At 52.0% G+C, this 14,449-nt stretch overlaps 4 protein-coding genes across 4 annotated transcripts; 2 read left to right on the forward strand and 2 right to left on the reverse strand.

Moving 5' to 3' along the window:
- Positions 1 to 1,315: 1,315 nt before the first annotated feature.
- PSV08DRAFT_362892 (amidase signature domain-containing protein) lies at positions 1,316 to 3,984 on the reverse strand. Its single transcript, XM_014223288.1, has 6 exons — positions 3,355 to 3,984; positions 2,879 to 3,300; positions 2,626 to 2,826; positions 2,382 to 2,508; positions 2,213 to 2,332; positions 1,316 to 2,161 (listed from the first exon to the last, which is right to left on the reverse strand). Exons 1-6 carry the CDS (start codon positions 3,788 to 3,790, stop codon positions 1,560 to 1,562), a joined length of 1,908 nt encoding a protein of 635 aa, XP_014078763.1. The 5' UTR covers positions 3,791 to 3,984; the 3' UTR covers positions 1,316 to 1,559.
- Positions 3,985 to 5,494: 1,510 nt separating this feature from the next.
- On the reverse strand, positions 5,495 to 7,682 carry PSV08DRAFT_203986 (uncharacterized protein). Its single transcript, XM_066092039.1, has 3 exons — positions 7,214 to 7,682; positions 6,572 to 7,025; positions 5,495 to 6,522 (listed from the first exon to the last, which is right to left on the reverse strand). Exons 1-3 carry the CDS (start codon positions 7,649 to 7,651, stop codon positions 5,654 to 5,656), a joined length of 1,761 nt encoding a protein of 586 aa, XP_065949033.1. The 5' UTR covers positions 7,652 to 7,682; the 3' UTR covers positions 5,495 to 5,653.
- A 160-nt stretch (positions 7,683 to 7,842) lies between these two features.
- Positions 7,843 to 10,696, forward strand: PSV08DRAFT_391736 (P-loop containing nucleoside triphosphate hydrolase protein; the record flags this gene model as incomplete). The annotated part of the gene is made up of 3 exons (XM_014223290.2): positions 7,843 to 7,989; positions 8,042 to 8,102; positions 8,218 to 10,696. The coding sequence occupies 3 exons, from the start codon at positions 7,843 to 7,845 to the stop codon at positions 10,683 to 10,685; spliced, it is 2,676 nt and encodes an 891-aa protein (XP_014078765.1). The 3' UTR covers positions 10,686 to 10,696.
- A 1,191-nt stretch (positions 10,697 to 11,887) lies between these two features.
- Positions 11,888 to 12,778, forward strand: PSV08DRAFT_402476 (uncharacterized protein; the record flags this gene model as incomplete). Its single annotated transcript, XM_014223291.1, has 1 exon — positions 11,888 to 12,778. The coding sequence occupies one exon, from the start codon at positions 11,888 to 11,890 to the stop codon at positions 12,776 to 12,778; it is 891 nt and encodes a 296-aa protein (XP_014078766.1).
- Between the last annotated feature and the right edge of the window lie 1,671 nt (positions 12,779 to 14,449).

The raw sequence follows: 14,449 nt of genomic DNA on the forward strand, positions 1-14,449 counted from the left end.
AGTAATACAAGAATCAACCTCTCCTTCCCAAGCCATAGCCATAACCATAACCACACCCCAACCACACCCACCTAGTCTAGCGCACCTCAACTCCAGCATATGCATTCATCCCCGTACACCTCTCAAACGCACCTCACACGACCGCCACCGAGAATCCCGTGGCCCACGCCCCCCTTCTCATCTTCCTCGCTAGATTCCAAGATACACTCCTCGCTTACCGCAAACGAATCATCACTCGTAATCCGGCACTGACAGTTGACATTCAACGTGACGCCATTGCCGATGAAGCCGCACAGAGTGTTTTAATTGGCATGTGCTTCCTAGAAGGTTACTCGGTGCGACGGGGTAGTGTCTGGATAAGAGAAATATCGCCAGATATGTGCAAAGGAGGGTGAAAAGGGATAAAGAGGGGATGCTGTAGGGCGAAATGTTAACTAACCCCCCAATAAATGAAGTGGACACTGTGAGAATCAAGTTTGCTAGAGCTTCGATGAAGAAGAAGTTTTGACCGGCCGGTTGGTTTCTTTGGAGGCGTTGGATGAATATTGTGGATGGGTGGATTGGAGATGCGGGGGAGGTGTATGGATTGATAGTCAGCGTGACCTGTCTTTTGTTTCAAGACATTTATATCACTACGAGAAATAGATAGTAAATGAGCATTGTGAAAAAAAAAACTCGCACTTCAAATGAGAAATACGCAATTGGTTATCCTTGCTTACTCCGGTCTAACCCATATACCTCAAAAATGCACTCATATTTTGGCGTGCCTTACGGACTGGAAGATGGTAAAATTCTGGCCTGATGGCTAAATAATTCAACAGCATAAGAAGGTCTTGTTTTTTTTCTAGAATTTGACGCAGTTGTGCGGCAGTAAACACTCAGGGGGATAGACTAGTGATGGCGCGCGGAATCGGAGCCGCGATGTTAAGATGCCAAGGACGTTTACATACAAGTCTTAAATTTGGAATAATGATCCAGGAAGCAAGGTGCTGTTGTTGAGAAACCAGAACATAGCTTACGGCGAAATTGATATAGAAAAGCAGAGTATGCAGCTATAGATCTACTATCTCATGTTTGCAGTGAACACAATCCATATATTTCCTGGGGTTGCTGGTTACATAGTGCCAGATTAAGGCCAAAGTTTTATATGCTACTAACTTTATTGCTGGCGGAGGGAGGGCTGGTCATACCTATTACTTCGTTCAAACTAACAGTAGTTTGATGCCTACGAAATTTAACTAAGCTTAATACATGGTAGTAATAAGTAACACTGGATAAAACCTCTTACAAATTATAAAAGCATACACGCGACATCAATTGGAAACGTATTGCATATAACACTACCCTCCCTGGTTACGCCCGTAGGTACCAGGTAGCTCGTCTCCCACAGGGACTGACACTAAATAGTAATTGCGCTCAAACACCACGCTAAGATCCCCCAAAAATGATACAAGCTGCCATATAGTTATGCATGAAACCCCCAAATACAAAGATGATAATAACCAAATTTCTGCTAGTCGTGCATTTTTTTTTAAGAAAAAAAGAAGCTCACAGAGTGATTATCGTGAAAAAGCACCTTCAGCATCATCACCCAGCCCTCTAAATGCAATCCGCCCATTACTCCTCAAAACCTCACATACAGTCTCAGCACTGAGTTCGTACCCGCTCTTACGCCAGCGTGCATTAAGCCAGTCTGCCAGCGCATCCGCACTACAACTGAATCTCCTCGTATCCCATTCGTGCAGAATAAGATCGACAATGGGCTGATCGGGCAGCGGTTCTGGGTTGGGATCTTGAAGCGGTACCGATGAAAGCGGCATGGGGAGAGCGCGGGGCGGGAAAATATTTTCGTATGCGGTTAGGAAGTGGAGGAGCGTGTGTTCGGTGTGTGGACGTGAGGCAAGCGTGATGCCAAAAGGTTGGCCGTTGAGTTTGAGAGCGGACAGTGGACACGCGGCAGTTGGGTATCCTGCTGCTGCAGCAAGCGTGGACAATGCGGCGTCTCCGGGTGCCATGATGATGTCCAGAGAGCGCGAGGCGAAGAGAAAGTCGAGGCCTTCAGGACCGCCGGCGGCCTGAAGGTGTTGTCGTGAGGCGTTGATTTCTTCGCGCTTGATGCTGGATTGTAGGGCGGCCATGAGATCATTCTGATCTGGACATGCTACAAAGTATAAGTATGAGACACCAGACTTAGCAACTCAAATCAACATACTTGGCGGGAGGCACAGTTCTGGATGCTCCAGATTAAAGTTGATAATCTCAGCCAGTGAATGCATCTTGGTCACCTTGAAGTCCCGGATGAACTCTGATAAGCAATCTTTGAATTCAGCGTCTGTAGCATATCAGCATGTTGGTGGTAGCACAAGTTTATGGCAACATACAGACAACCGGCTCGAAGCAGTTCTTGCCATCGATGGTCAAGCTCATTGGATTGGGTAATTCGACTGGGTACACAACATCGACGCCCATCTCGATCATGCTCTGAACAATCATGTCGTACTTCTGGGTCTGCTTCATGTCAGCATGAGAAGTTTCAATAACACACTGATCCCTGCAGCAAGAATTTGAATGCGCACATGGCATGTGCCTTTATTGAATGATGTCAGCGCATCTTCGCAAACTTACCATAAATCTCTCGGCGTCAGCATTAATGCGCCCATTTTTGCGCCATGACTTCCAGATTGACGGCTCACAGATGCCGATTCGAAGTGTACCAAAATCCGGCTTGATCTTGAACGATCTGTGTGGACTCGGTACATTCTCTTCTCTGTTGGTGGGTACCATCAAGGCGTCCATAAGCGCCACAAGATCCTTTGCAGATTTGGCCTATTGCATAAAGTTAGTCTCTCCAATACGAGCTGACAAACATCCAGCTTACCATGCCACCAACTGAATCGAATGTCTTGCTCAGGTTGAAGATTCCGTCCATCGGAACCTCTCCAACTGTGGGTTTCAATGCGTAGAGGGCCGCGCGGTTTGCTGGCGTAATGAGTGATCCGATAGTATCCGTGCCAATCGCTAGAGTACTGAAACCTGAAGCTACAGCCACGGCTGATCCTGTTGAGGAACCTCCAGGAGCCGACAGTTCCCAATGTAGTTTTCGTTTTGCAATGTGTCTTGAAACATATGGTGACTGACACTGTCCGCCGACTGCTGACCATCCTGGAGGCATTGAAGGATTCTTGAGACCACAGAATTCTGTAAGGTTCGATTTTCCAATGACAATCATCCCTCGCTTGATCAGGCGGTCGACAACGGTTGCGCTCTTCTTAGGTATGCAGCCTACAAAAGCATAGGAGCCTAACAAGAACATAAGTCCTCCTGATGGCATCCAGGTTAGTTATTCATACATACCGACTGTCGTGTCCATTCCCAGCGTCTCGTCCGTCATGATGTTATCCTTGACTACTATTGGAATGCCATGAAGTGGGCCTCTTATCTTGCCTCTTGCTCGTTCATCGTCCAGCTTGCGTGCTATCCTCAACAGTTCATGTTTTGGGGCAACAGAAATCAGTGCTCTTAATTGTCTGCCTCTTCTGTTGTGTAATGCAATCTCTTTCAGGTACAGTTGTACTATTTGCACGCTTGTGATTGCTCGCGCATTCAGGAGTTCGGACAGTTCAAAGGCCGTGACTGTGAGCGGATCGAAGTCTGGAAGCCATGTGTCGTCTGCCGAGGAAGTGAATGATGCCTTGGGTGACGAATTGTTCTTGTCGACTACCTCCTGCGGTGCGGAACTTCCAATGCTAGGTGCAAGCGCAGTCTTGAGAAACTTGAAGACTCTTGGCATGTTTGATTGAGCCTCCGACACTTGGGTTGACGTCACGTGGGATGTGCTCTGTGGAATCAGAATATCGAAATGCCAAAGTCAAAGTCAATGTTGGACGCTGGGCGCAAGGGCTAAATATCATCGACGAGGTGAGGGGTCGTGCTTGCGATACGGGCCTAACAGGCCAAAGGGAAAGTGAGGAGAGGGCCAAAAGTGTTTGCAAGGGACATGGGCTCCGCAACGTTATGTACATTCGCCGTGACCTTATTCAGGCTCTTGGAGGGCTGCCAGTGGCTGCGACGATGATCCTTCGACCCTGACTCGACCACGTAAACGGTGGCCCTCGGACATGTGGACGGTGGCGTCGATAGGCTGCATCCAACAGTAGGGATGGTGGTTAGCCGGTCGCCAATCGAGGAAAAGCATTCTATTATTTGGTGCTCTCCACTGCTCTGATTCGGGGAGCCGCCCCATCAGAAGCAGCTGGTGCATGATCATCTTCACACTGCACATGCACTTTACCCGGGATGCAGGACCGCACAAAGTTGCCGGGCTGGTTGACATTTCGCTTACGGTGAGATGGGCTTCACTCTGGTTTCCGTCCAAGCCCGCTAGGTATTGGCGGAACGGTGCCATTCCGAGGCGTGGACCGAGTCGTCTCCAAATACGACTTTACCGCAAGTCATTCATGTTTGAAGACAGCAACCGAGCCTTGAGGTTTAGGTTTGCATCACGACGGTATGCGCACAACCAACAACATGTTATCGCAGCTCGCACAAGTCTGCCGACGCTACTAGTATAAGCAGGGTTCCATGCTCCTGCGTCCGAGTCGCACAGCAGATTCAGCACCCTCGATTTGGTGCATAGCAGCTTGGCGACTACATACATAACCCGGAGTGGTAGAATGCAATACTGCACCCCGGTCTCGCTTCCAAATATGAGTCGTCTTCCCCAGCGCGATATAGTAGTGCATTGCGGGGGATCGGCTCTCGGTATGCCAGTCCCAATTCCACCGCCGATATCTCAGCCAGGACCTGGACGGCGGTACTTGATACGAGTTGATGCATGTACACAGAATCTCCTGGCAAGCTGTGCGACTCTGGTAACTGATCGTCGGTACAAGGTTGGCAGAAGCTGGCCGGTGTCGTGCCATGGTTCTCGAACGGCTCCCTCCCTGGCGCGCATGCGCACCCGCCGGTCAGGCGGCACGGAGGCCAACGGCAGGGCCGCTGGTTTACGGCTAGTGTCCCAAGGCGGCTACTATTCACTCTGGTGCCTTGGTGTAGAAGAGAGTATGTGCCGTATTTGACCCCACACTTTGCAATATCGTCGCCACGCTGGATAGATTGCGCGCGGGGCTGGTACGAAGGCCTCTCTGATCAAGTGACGCACAGCAGCCGCGCATTCGCGATTTGCACCAGGGTTGGCCCACTGCCGTGACCCATGTCAAAAGCCGATGCAGGCAGAATCCGGGCTGAGAGACTCAACAAGCAGTGGCTCGCGGTCTAGAACTGGCGTGATGCGCTTGTCTTGCTGCATGCCTGGAGAGTGCCATCAAGTGGCTGGCTAAAGTCGAGAGGGGACCATACATGAAGCTTGAGAAAACCATCGTGGAGCAAAGGTCGACCGCTGTACGTAAGTAGACCCGGCCTTGGCACCCTCTCGGCCGTTACGTACCTGCACAAACATCACCAGCACCATCCTGGAGCAAGAAAAAAAACTACGCGTTGCACAGCAAGGGTGAAATAGCTCCGCAAACTCTCCTATAGGCTGCAGTGTACATTAATGCCGCGTGGTATCGTGCAGTGGTCTCCATGGCAAGCACGCAACTAACCATACTATCCCATGGCTTCTCTCAACTCTCACTACAAACCAAAACATCCTCTAGAACGTCGTCGTGGCTAGCCTGCTGGCTGCATTCTTCGCATCAATCCGATCGTCGTCCTCTTCCACTCCTACCTGGCTTCCTGCTTTGCTAGTGGCCCGCTTTCTGCCGTGTATTGTCTCTTCGTCGTTGTCGTCCGTCTCCGGAAGTGGAGCGACAAAACTACCGCTCATGCTGCGATTGAGCCCATCACCGGGTCGTCGCGGCACGCCCGACCATGCATCACCCTTAGGTCCTTGAGAGCTTGCCATAGGAACCCGGCGTTGCGGTGGATGCGCTTCACGTCCAAGCCGCGAAAGACCACCGCTGCCATCAATGGCCCGAATGTCCGGTCGTACAGATTCCAGAGTAGCTAGAGTACGGCGTTCGGCTTCAATCTGGCGCACTACGTATTCCCGGATCGCTTGCCGCATGTCGTGTGTAGTCCGATCGAACCACCTCCGCTGTTCCTGAAGAAGATTGGCAGTGACACGCTGTGCCTTTTGCATCAGGTATTGCTCGTGGCTCCTAGCCTCGTCCAGAGCAGCAATAGCTTCGTCAACCTTTTCCCGTTTCACGCTTGAGCTGGCCTTCAGCCTGTCAGCCGCTGATAACTTGGACTTGGTCGCTGACTGTGCTTGGAGCAGTTCGCGAAGGATGATGTGACGATTTGTCAGAGTTTCTTTCGCGATAAAGGCATCGCTGCTGTGGTACTGGAGTGGATCTCCCAGAGTGGTAGCTTCGGCGGTACCCTGAGCCGCATGAAAGTCACCCGTAGCTTGTATAATCTTCCCAAGCTTCTTATACGCATGTGCCAGACCAACGTGCGTCTCTTGAACCTGTAGTGCTGCAAATTTGGCGCCCAGGTCAGATTCAGCGACCCCGAGGTCTAAGGCAAATTAGTCTGCTGTTCGGTATGACATATCGTGACCACTTACTCCTTCGGTGCTTCACAACCTTTTCCAACTTCTGCTCAGCCTCCATTGTACCGAGGTAGAAGGCTTTGACCACTGGTCGTGCCGCAGCGAGTTCTGGAGTGTCATCTGGTGGCGGCGCAAACTGTTTGATCATCTTGCGGCGCACTCCAGTAGCAGGTTGCTTCCTTCGCACCACGGGGCTATAACCAAAGTCGCTCTCTACGAAGAAGACCATTTCCTCATCACGTATGAGTATCTCGTTACTGCACACAATGTTGAGCCACCGCTGGATTGATATCTTGAGTCGTGCCTCGTCTTCATCGGTTCCAGCCCCTGCCGATGTAGTCGCCGGTGGTACTGCAGGCACAATAGCTTCTGGGCATGCGGAAATGAGATGCTCGCCGAGTTTCACGAATTCAGAGTGCAGACGTCGGACATCGCGGAATTGAGTGGTGCGAAACTTGGGAAGGTTCGTCTGGATGTAGAAGTTAGCATGAGGCCACTGTTATGGATGCCATCTACAAGTGGAGTGGACAGATATGGAGGTAGCTTTGCAGCCAGACAGCAATGCGCTGAGAGCACCAACGCTACCTTGGCCCAATGCTCAATGTCCAGCACATTGCGAAGGCATGCTTTTGCCATGTTGAACTCGTATAGACGTACGTAAACATCGAATCGCAGTATGGGGTCCTTCTTTCCGTTGCGCTCAAGACCTGTAACCTTGGCCTGTAGCTTATAATGCTGCTGCTGTTGCTGCGGCTGTCGCTGTGGTCTCGTGCCGTGGTACCTTTGTGGCTGCTGTCCCTGTTGGCCCTGTTGCTGCGGCTGAGGTGATCGAGGCGCGTCCTGACCATGCGCCTGTTGTTGCTGCGATTGATCGCCATTCTCAGGCGCCGTGGCCGGCCGACTCTGCGCATCCTGCTCGCCCAGATAGCCGTACTGCTCACTGTTCTCGCCATATGGGGAAGTCTGCGCAGGCAGCGGGGATGACGGAATATCGTTAGTCGGAGGCTGGCCAAAAGACGATCTGTTCGCCTGGGGCGACGAAGCCCAAGGATCGCCGCCCGCGGGGTGGTCGGGATCGTGAGCGCTGTAATCCATGGTTGTGGGGGAGTGAATTGAAGCTATCAACGGCTGCGACTAGCTGGAGAGTGATGCGATGATGTCGCTCCAACGCCCTGCCTTGCCCTTAGCCCGGCTAGGAAAGGCGCAAACCATGCCATCTTTTGCGTCACGTGCATTTTCTACACACACCATCTTTCGCATCACCACCGCATTGCGCAGTCTTTGGCATGCTAACCGGCTGGATATGGTGTGCCCGCCGAGTCGTTCGGCACAATGTGAAGACTCCTCGGCGGTTGCTGTCAACCCAGGCGCCTCAACATGACCTACTTTCCAAAGCAACCCGCAATATCGGCATCATTGCCCACATTGATGCGGTAGGTCGCATGCTTCGTTTGTAAAGCAGAGGAGGTTCTAACAAACATCTAGGGAAAAACGACTACAACGGAGCGCATGCTCTACTATAGTGGTGTTACCCGTAGAATAGGAAGTATGTACTAATTCATTTTACCTTTATCGCACAGTGTTATCCAAATATCTCGATTCCCTCATATCACTTGTGAAACAGAAAAATCAGCCTTGACAAAAAAGCTAATCATTTCTAGATGTCGATGAAGGGTCAACAGTAACCGACTTCCTTCCCGCTGAGCGAGCACGAGGAATCACCATCCAATCTGCAGCCATAACTTTCCACTGGCCTCCACTACCACCAAGTAACCAAACATCAGCGTCTCTACCGCAGCTGCCAGTATCTTTTGATAATGTTTTGAGATCTTCTAGTCCTCATAACATCAATCTCATTGATACCCCAGGTCACGCTGATTTTACATTCGAGGTACTCCGTTCGCTGCGTGTCTTGGATGGCGCGGTTTGTATTCTGGACGGGGTAGCAGGAGTCGAAGCCCAAACGGAAAAGGTGTGGACGCAAGCCGGACACTATCATATTCCCAGGATCATCTTCGTCAACAAACTAGACCGCGTAGGCGCTGCCTTTTCGAGGACAGTCAAAGAGATTGGTTCCAGACTGCGTGGGTGGCCTGCAGTTTGCCAGATTCCTTGGTGGCAGGGAGGCAACGGTGACTTTGTTGGTGTCGGAGACGTTATAAATCTCCGTGGCATGCTCTGGAAGGCAGGTGGAGATGGACGAGACATCAAGGCTGTTGACCTTGGAGAGTTGGAAAAGACCGACAAGAATTTTGCCATGGAGATCAAAAAGGCCAGAATAGCTCTTGTCGAGACACTGAGCGAGCACGACGACGTAATGGTTGAGCACTTTCTGGAAAACGACGAAGACCATCTCGCCATTTCAGGCATCCAAGTCACGCAGTCTCTTCGTCGAGTGGTTTTACAAGCTCCCCAATCGGTTATACCAGTGTTTGCCGGGGCCTCATTCCGCAATATTGGTGTTCAGCCACTTCTTGATAGTGTAGTCGATCTCCTCCCATCACCTCTCGAACGCCCCGACCCTGAGATAGCCATCACGAACCAGAGTAGCACCCTTGCTGCTCTTCTCAGCTCAGCATCTACGGCGTCCACCAAGTCAGCCAAGCCGGCAAAGAAACAGGAAAAGCGAACTGGTGAACTTGCCATTGCCGAAGTGAAAAACCTACAAGCCTGCGCTCTGGCTTTCAAGGTTGTCAATGACGCGAAAAGGGGTGTCCTGGTCTATGTGCGCGTCTACTCTGGCTCAATTGATCGCGGCGCCACGCTATACAATACCAACCTGGCCATTGCGGAGCGCGCACCCCGTCTTCTGAAAATGTATGCGAATGATGCGGTGGAAGTTGACAGCATAGGTCCTGGCCAAATTGGTGTCATCACCGGACTCAAACATGCCAGGACTGGTGATACGCTGATCGTATACCGTGGGCTGCAGATGAAGGGTACACCGTCTGGCGGGTTGAATACGCTGCAACTCCGACCCATCGCCGTTCCGCCTCCCGTATTCTTTACCAGCATCGAACCTCACAGTCTGAGCGAACAAAAGCATGTACAAGAAAGTCTTGCCATCTTACTACGCGAAGATCCGAGTCTTCACCTCTCAGTTGATGAAGAGTCTGGGCAAACGCATCTAGCAGGCATGGGTGATCTGCATCTCGAAATCGCCCGAGACCGACTTTTGAACGACTTCAAGGCCAAGGCGAGAATAGGCAAGATCGAGATTGGATACAGAGAAACTATCACGACTTCGACCGAGCCATTCACGTACACTCTTGACAAGCCAATTGCAGGCAAGCAGGCCAAAGCCATCGCCACCGCCTCCGTCGAATCCATCGACGAAAGCACCATCAGCAACGACTTAACCCAAGATACCCAAGAAGTCCAAGACAGCCCCTTCGAAACAACATACAAGCTACCCGACAACAACACCCTCTACATCTCCCACCCACACCTCTCCTCCCACGACTCTGCAAGCCACAAAACCCACATCCCCCCACACCTTTCCCTCCCGGGTATCCTACACTCCCTCCAAGCCGGCGCCTCCGCAGCCCTCGCCCGCGGCCCCTTCAACGGCTTCCCCGTCGCCAACACACGCGTTACCATCGCCCTGGACGCATCCGCCCATCTCTTCCCAGAGACAACCACCACCGCCCTCTCCATGGCTGCTCGCGCCGCCGTAGGCGCCAGTCTACGCACAGCATGCAGCACCGCGCCCGCAGCCCTCCTCGAACCTGTCATGAACGTGACTATTTTCGTAAACGAAACCTCGCTCGGCGCTGTTGTCCAGGATATTTCTTCCTCAAGGGGCGGCCAGGTGCTTTCGCTCGATGGCACAGAGTCATCACATGCATCGTCGGGTGCCGCCGATGATGACCTGCCGCGTATTGACCCATCGCTTATTTATACGCCTCCCGACCCTTTTAGCTCAGGCACGGGCGATGTCGGTAGTGGTGTTGCGGATAATCAGCGCCAGATTGTAGCAAGGGTGCCGCTGAAGGAGATGGTCGGGTATTTGAATCATCTGCGGGCGCTGACGGGCGGGAGGGGCACGTTTGTTATGAGTGTGGATGGGTTTGAGAAGATGGCGGCCCAGAGGCAGAAGGAGGTGCTTGATGCTTTGAGGGAGTTTTGAGGTGTGAGGAGCTTGTAAGAATAGATTGTGTAAAATGTAACTGTAGTATGGAGATGGTAGTTTTATGGATTTTGTGCTTGGTTTGTTGGGAGCATGGTGCCTGTTTGCATGGGATGTGTAAGATTTGCCAAAGTAGATGAAGGGAGACTGAGTTGATGTCGATTTACAGGAACGAGAGAAGGTGCTATGAACCTGATTTATAGGAAAATAGCGTCCCAGTGAAGGTGAAAGTGAAAGTGAACATAAACCACACTCGAAGCTCTACAAACAGATACTCAATCCCCGCCCATCAACATCCCAAACCCTCTCAGAACCTCCCACAACACCATCGCAACCACCTCCACACCACCAAACCCATCCTATTCTCCAATAAAATCCGTACTCGAGTCCCCACCCCCACCGCTCCAACCCCACACACACCAACAATGAACTACACGCACACGATAATCCTAACCATCACCCTGGTGACCCTCTTCTGCTGCTTCTTCGGGTGGTGCCTGATGCGAAGTTGCCGGCGCGTCATCGACGCCGAGATGCACGAGTTGGCGTGGCAGCGGGAGAGCGATGCGAGCAAAGCGGGCAGCGAAGCGAACAGCAAAGCAGACAACAAAGCGAACAGTAAAGCGGGCAGTAAAGCAAGCAAAGCCGGCGCAAGTGCAGCAAAGTAGCAAAAACAAACAAACGAGATTGAGTAATTGGGGTTTGTGAGAAAGAGGGGTGTCGGTGGGGAATTCGAGAAGGAGAGTAGGCGAGAAGGAAGGGTGAGTGGGATAAGGAGAGGCTGGGGATGGTCCAGCTGCATACGACGTTGTGGAACGTGGGGATGGCGAGTGTGTTGCGTGTGGAGAGTTGCACTACACATGTTTGTTCTTGACATGTGTGTATGTGTGACAACAACACTGGGCCATGGGGATTACCGAGCGCGTAGCTCTGTGTAAGGTGGAGCGGATGGATTTCGTGGGCTTGAGTGTGTGGCTGATGATTTGGGAGCTGGCGGGATAAAAGTTACACAATAAATTGGTTGTTTGCTGTGTACTGCGGGTTTCCGTCAGGTCTAATTTAACTGGGAGGTTAAGGAGTTACTTGTGAATACAAGTTACTTAAGTGGCGACTCTTTGTTGCTTGGCTTTGTGCATGATTTCTAGTCTCTTGACGATATCTCTTTTCTTGACCTCGTAACTCGTTCTACCGAATCGACTGTCATGACGAATACCAATCTCATCGTTGCCATCATCTTTGCTGGTCTATTTGGCTTGGCTCTCATGTTTGTTGCCTTGTGGTGTCTCGGCCGTTACATTCACCATTGTTGTCTCGATATTGGGCAATGGCTCCACGCTTTGTCACCTCAGTCGCCCAAGGATCCACCAGTAGTGTATGTGGAGAAGCATCAGCCTAGATCCAGAAAAAGCGAGCGGGGAAGAGGATTCGATCAGCTACGAACCAAAAGGGATCACGAAAGCGGCAATTTTGAATACGAAGGGACAGGGGATGGCAGTGTGGACACAAGGTCAACCGTCCAGCCTTGCTCTCCTGTGCAAGCTCAGCAGCAACCGTATAACCCCACAAATTACCCTTGGCTGGTATGGCAAAATCAAACTCAAAACATGCAGCCGGTGATGCAGCATCAGATACCAATGTGTTGGCAAGCACAGGGTGTTCGTCGAGTACCAACCTGCGTAATGCAAACAACAATACCTTGGCAGCCGAATCCACAAATGGCAATGGAGATCTCGGAACCTTTCCAGGGTCCGTCTCGGTACCTGCCCCACAAGTTGTCCCAACCACAAAAATGTCTTTCGGCGAAAGCCAGGTCGCCTGAGAAGTATGCACGTCAGGCAAGGAAGGTTGACTACATTCACATTTGTGACGAGTATCCGCCTTTTGTGCTAGAAGCACTCAACAAGGCAGCTCAATCACCATCGCCCGCCTCCTTCTCTTCATCTTCATCGTTGGCATCATCCAGCTCGAGTGATGGATCTGGAGCGACGCAAGAGGTACCGCGAACTACTATACCATGCGCTACGCCTGCTTGCATCACGATTAAACAGTACCCACATATTGTAGCACGCGGAAGTGGTACCTCTAGGGCATAACCACGACAGTGCGTGGGCAGAAATGGGCAAGGAAATGGGCCGGATACCCGCCCAAGTCAGGTACGCATTGTTGGCGTTTCGCGACCGTGGGGATGAAAAAAACGGTAGATACCGAGTCTAATACTCGCCTTGTCCCGCCGTTGGTCCGTCGATCCATGGCTTGGCAGATGGTAATTACAACTTAATGCAAAGAGGGTTGCTGGCGATTTTGATCATGCTAGGATGTGACGCAGGAGACTCCCGAGTGTGCCAGGTGTGGATAACCCAGAGGACGAGCCGGACGGTCGGCATGGTTGGTGCAGATCACCGAAGAGAACGGGACGAGCAACGGGCAAAGGAGAGCAAAAGAAATCCGAACGAGGACACGGACGACGAAAAGCAAATGAAACATGTTGTGGAAGGGTTCTTGGCTTCTGGAATTCGCAACCGGAGGACGGGCAGTCCGAGCAGCAACCCGGACAGGGCCGGTTGTCCGGTGGGCAGGAAACCCCACGCTACTCAGCAGTGCCGGTTTTCGGTGGTGGAAGTGGGTCGGCAGCCGGGGACGAGTGAAAGAGCAGGTGGTGTGGCAGTGGCGCTCGGCCTATGGATTGATCCGCGCCGGCCTCCATGTTGTGGCTGACGCTAGACAATGCGCAAGTAATGGAAGCACATGCAGGGTGACCCGTGAGATGACAGTACTTACTAGTAAACGACTATTGCGGGTAGCCTTGCGACTACTGTTCAACCGTACATATGTGCGGGCATACGCCTGCGCTACTGGAATTGAACGCGTGGCTTGTCGTGGCTGTGCCTCTGGGTTTGTGAGGCGTTGTCGAGGGCCAAAGACGACGACGATGACAGGCTTGCAGAATGAGCGCCTACAGTGCATGTGTGCAGTACTGTCCATGGTGTGCTATATGCATCGTGTCAGCGCCAGAGCCTTGTCCTATCACGGACATAATTTAAGTTTTGGGGCATTGAAAGTCTGGGTAGATGGCATGTAAGCACATGATGCGCCAAAATTGGAGTCGTGTCGCAAGATGCGGGAGTAGGGATGGCTAGCCAAAGCTTGTCACCAATGGCCGCAAGGAAACAAGTAGACAGAGTGGGCTTGCCATAGGGATACGGTTTTTTTGGCTATTGTGCTCGGTTAGGGGTATCGAGGGACAATAGGCGTCGAGTCTGGAAGCGCGTGTTTGGGTGATTAGCTCTGACATCGGGCCTTTGCAACTGGCCGAGCATTGCCCTCCCAAGTGCAAGGCCACACACACCCCCCATGGACAGACTCAGAGGCCATCAAACGCTAACCGTGCCCGCCCATTCAACTCCAGAAAAGGGGTGGGTTGCGATGATTTTTCTGTTGGCGTCAGCAACGCGACAGTGAGTGCTTGCGAGCACACGCAGCCTGTCTACGAATGGTGTGCTCCGCCCTGTCCAAGGGATGGCCCAGTGTAGCGTAGTGCAGCCAGTTTCATGCTGCTGCCGTTGTACTTACGCGTTGCCATGTCGGCGGCTGTGGGGTGACAGGTCGCTCGTCGCATCATCCCCGGCATGGCCACCCCCATGCCTCACAGACGGCTGTGTTCGGCATCGGTGCGCTTCATCCATTGGTTCACGGGCGGGTGACCAGGCCAGGCCTGCTGTGTCTCCTAGTAAAAGCATGCATTCGTCTGCTTCTAATACTTTACT

Source organism: Bipolaris maydis (genome assembly GCF_028858645.1).
Source record: "Bipolaris maydis strain C4 unplaced genomic scaffold PSV08scaffold_8, whole genome shotgun sequence".
Lineage (NCBI taxonomy): Eukaryota > Fungi > Ascomycota > Dothideomycetes > Pleosporales > Pleosporaceae > Bipolaris > Bipolaris maydis.

Coding starts and splice junctions, on each gene's coding strand:
- PSV08DRAFT_203986 (XM_066092039.1), bottom strand. CDS start 7,651: ATGGATTACAGCGCTCACGATCCCGACCACCCCGCGGGCGGCGATCCT. Junction 7,026..7,213: donor TACTGCGATTCGATGTTTAC/GTACGTCTATAC, acceptor TTCTACATCCAG/ACGAACCTTCCCAAGTTTCG. Junction 6,523..6,571: donor GGTTGTGAAGCACCGAAGGA/GTAAGTGGTCAC, acceptor AATTTGCCTTAG/ACCTCGGGGTCGCTGAATCT.
- PSV08DRAFT_362892 (XM_014223288.1), bottom strand. CDS start 3,790: ATGCCAAGAGTCTTCAAGTTTCTCAAGACTGCGCTTGCACCTAGCATT. Junction 3,301..3,354: donor GGGAATGGACACGACAGTCG/GTATGTATGAAT, acceptor TGTTCTTGTTAG/GCTCCTATGCTTTTGTAGGC. Junction 2,162..2,212: donor AGAACTGTGCCTCCCGCCAA/GTATGTTGATTT, acceptor TATACTTTGTAG/CATGTCCAGATCAGAATGAT.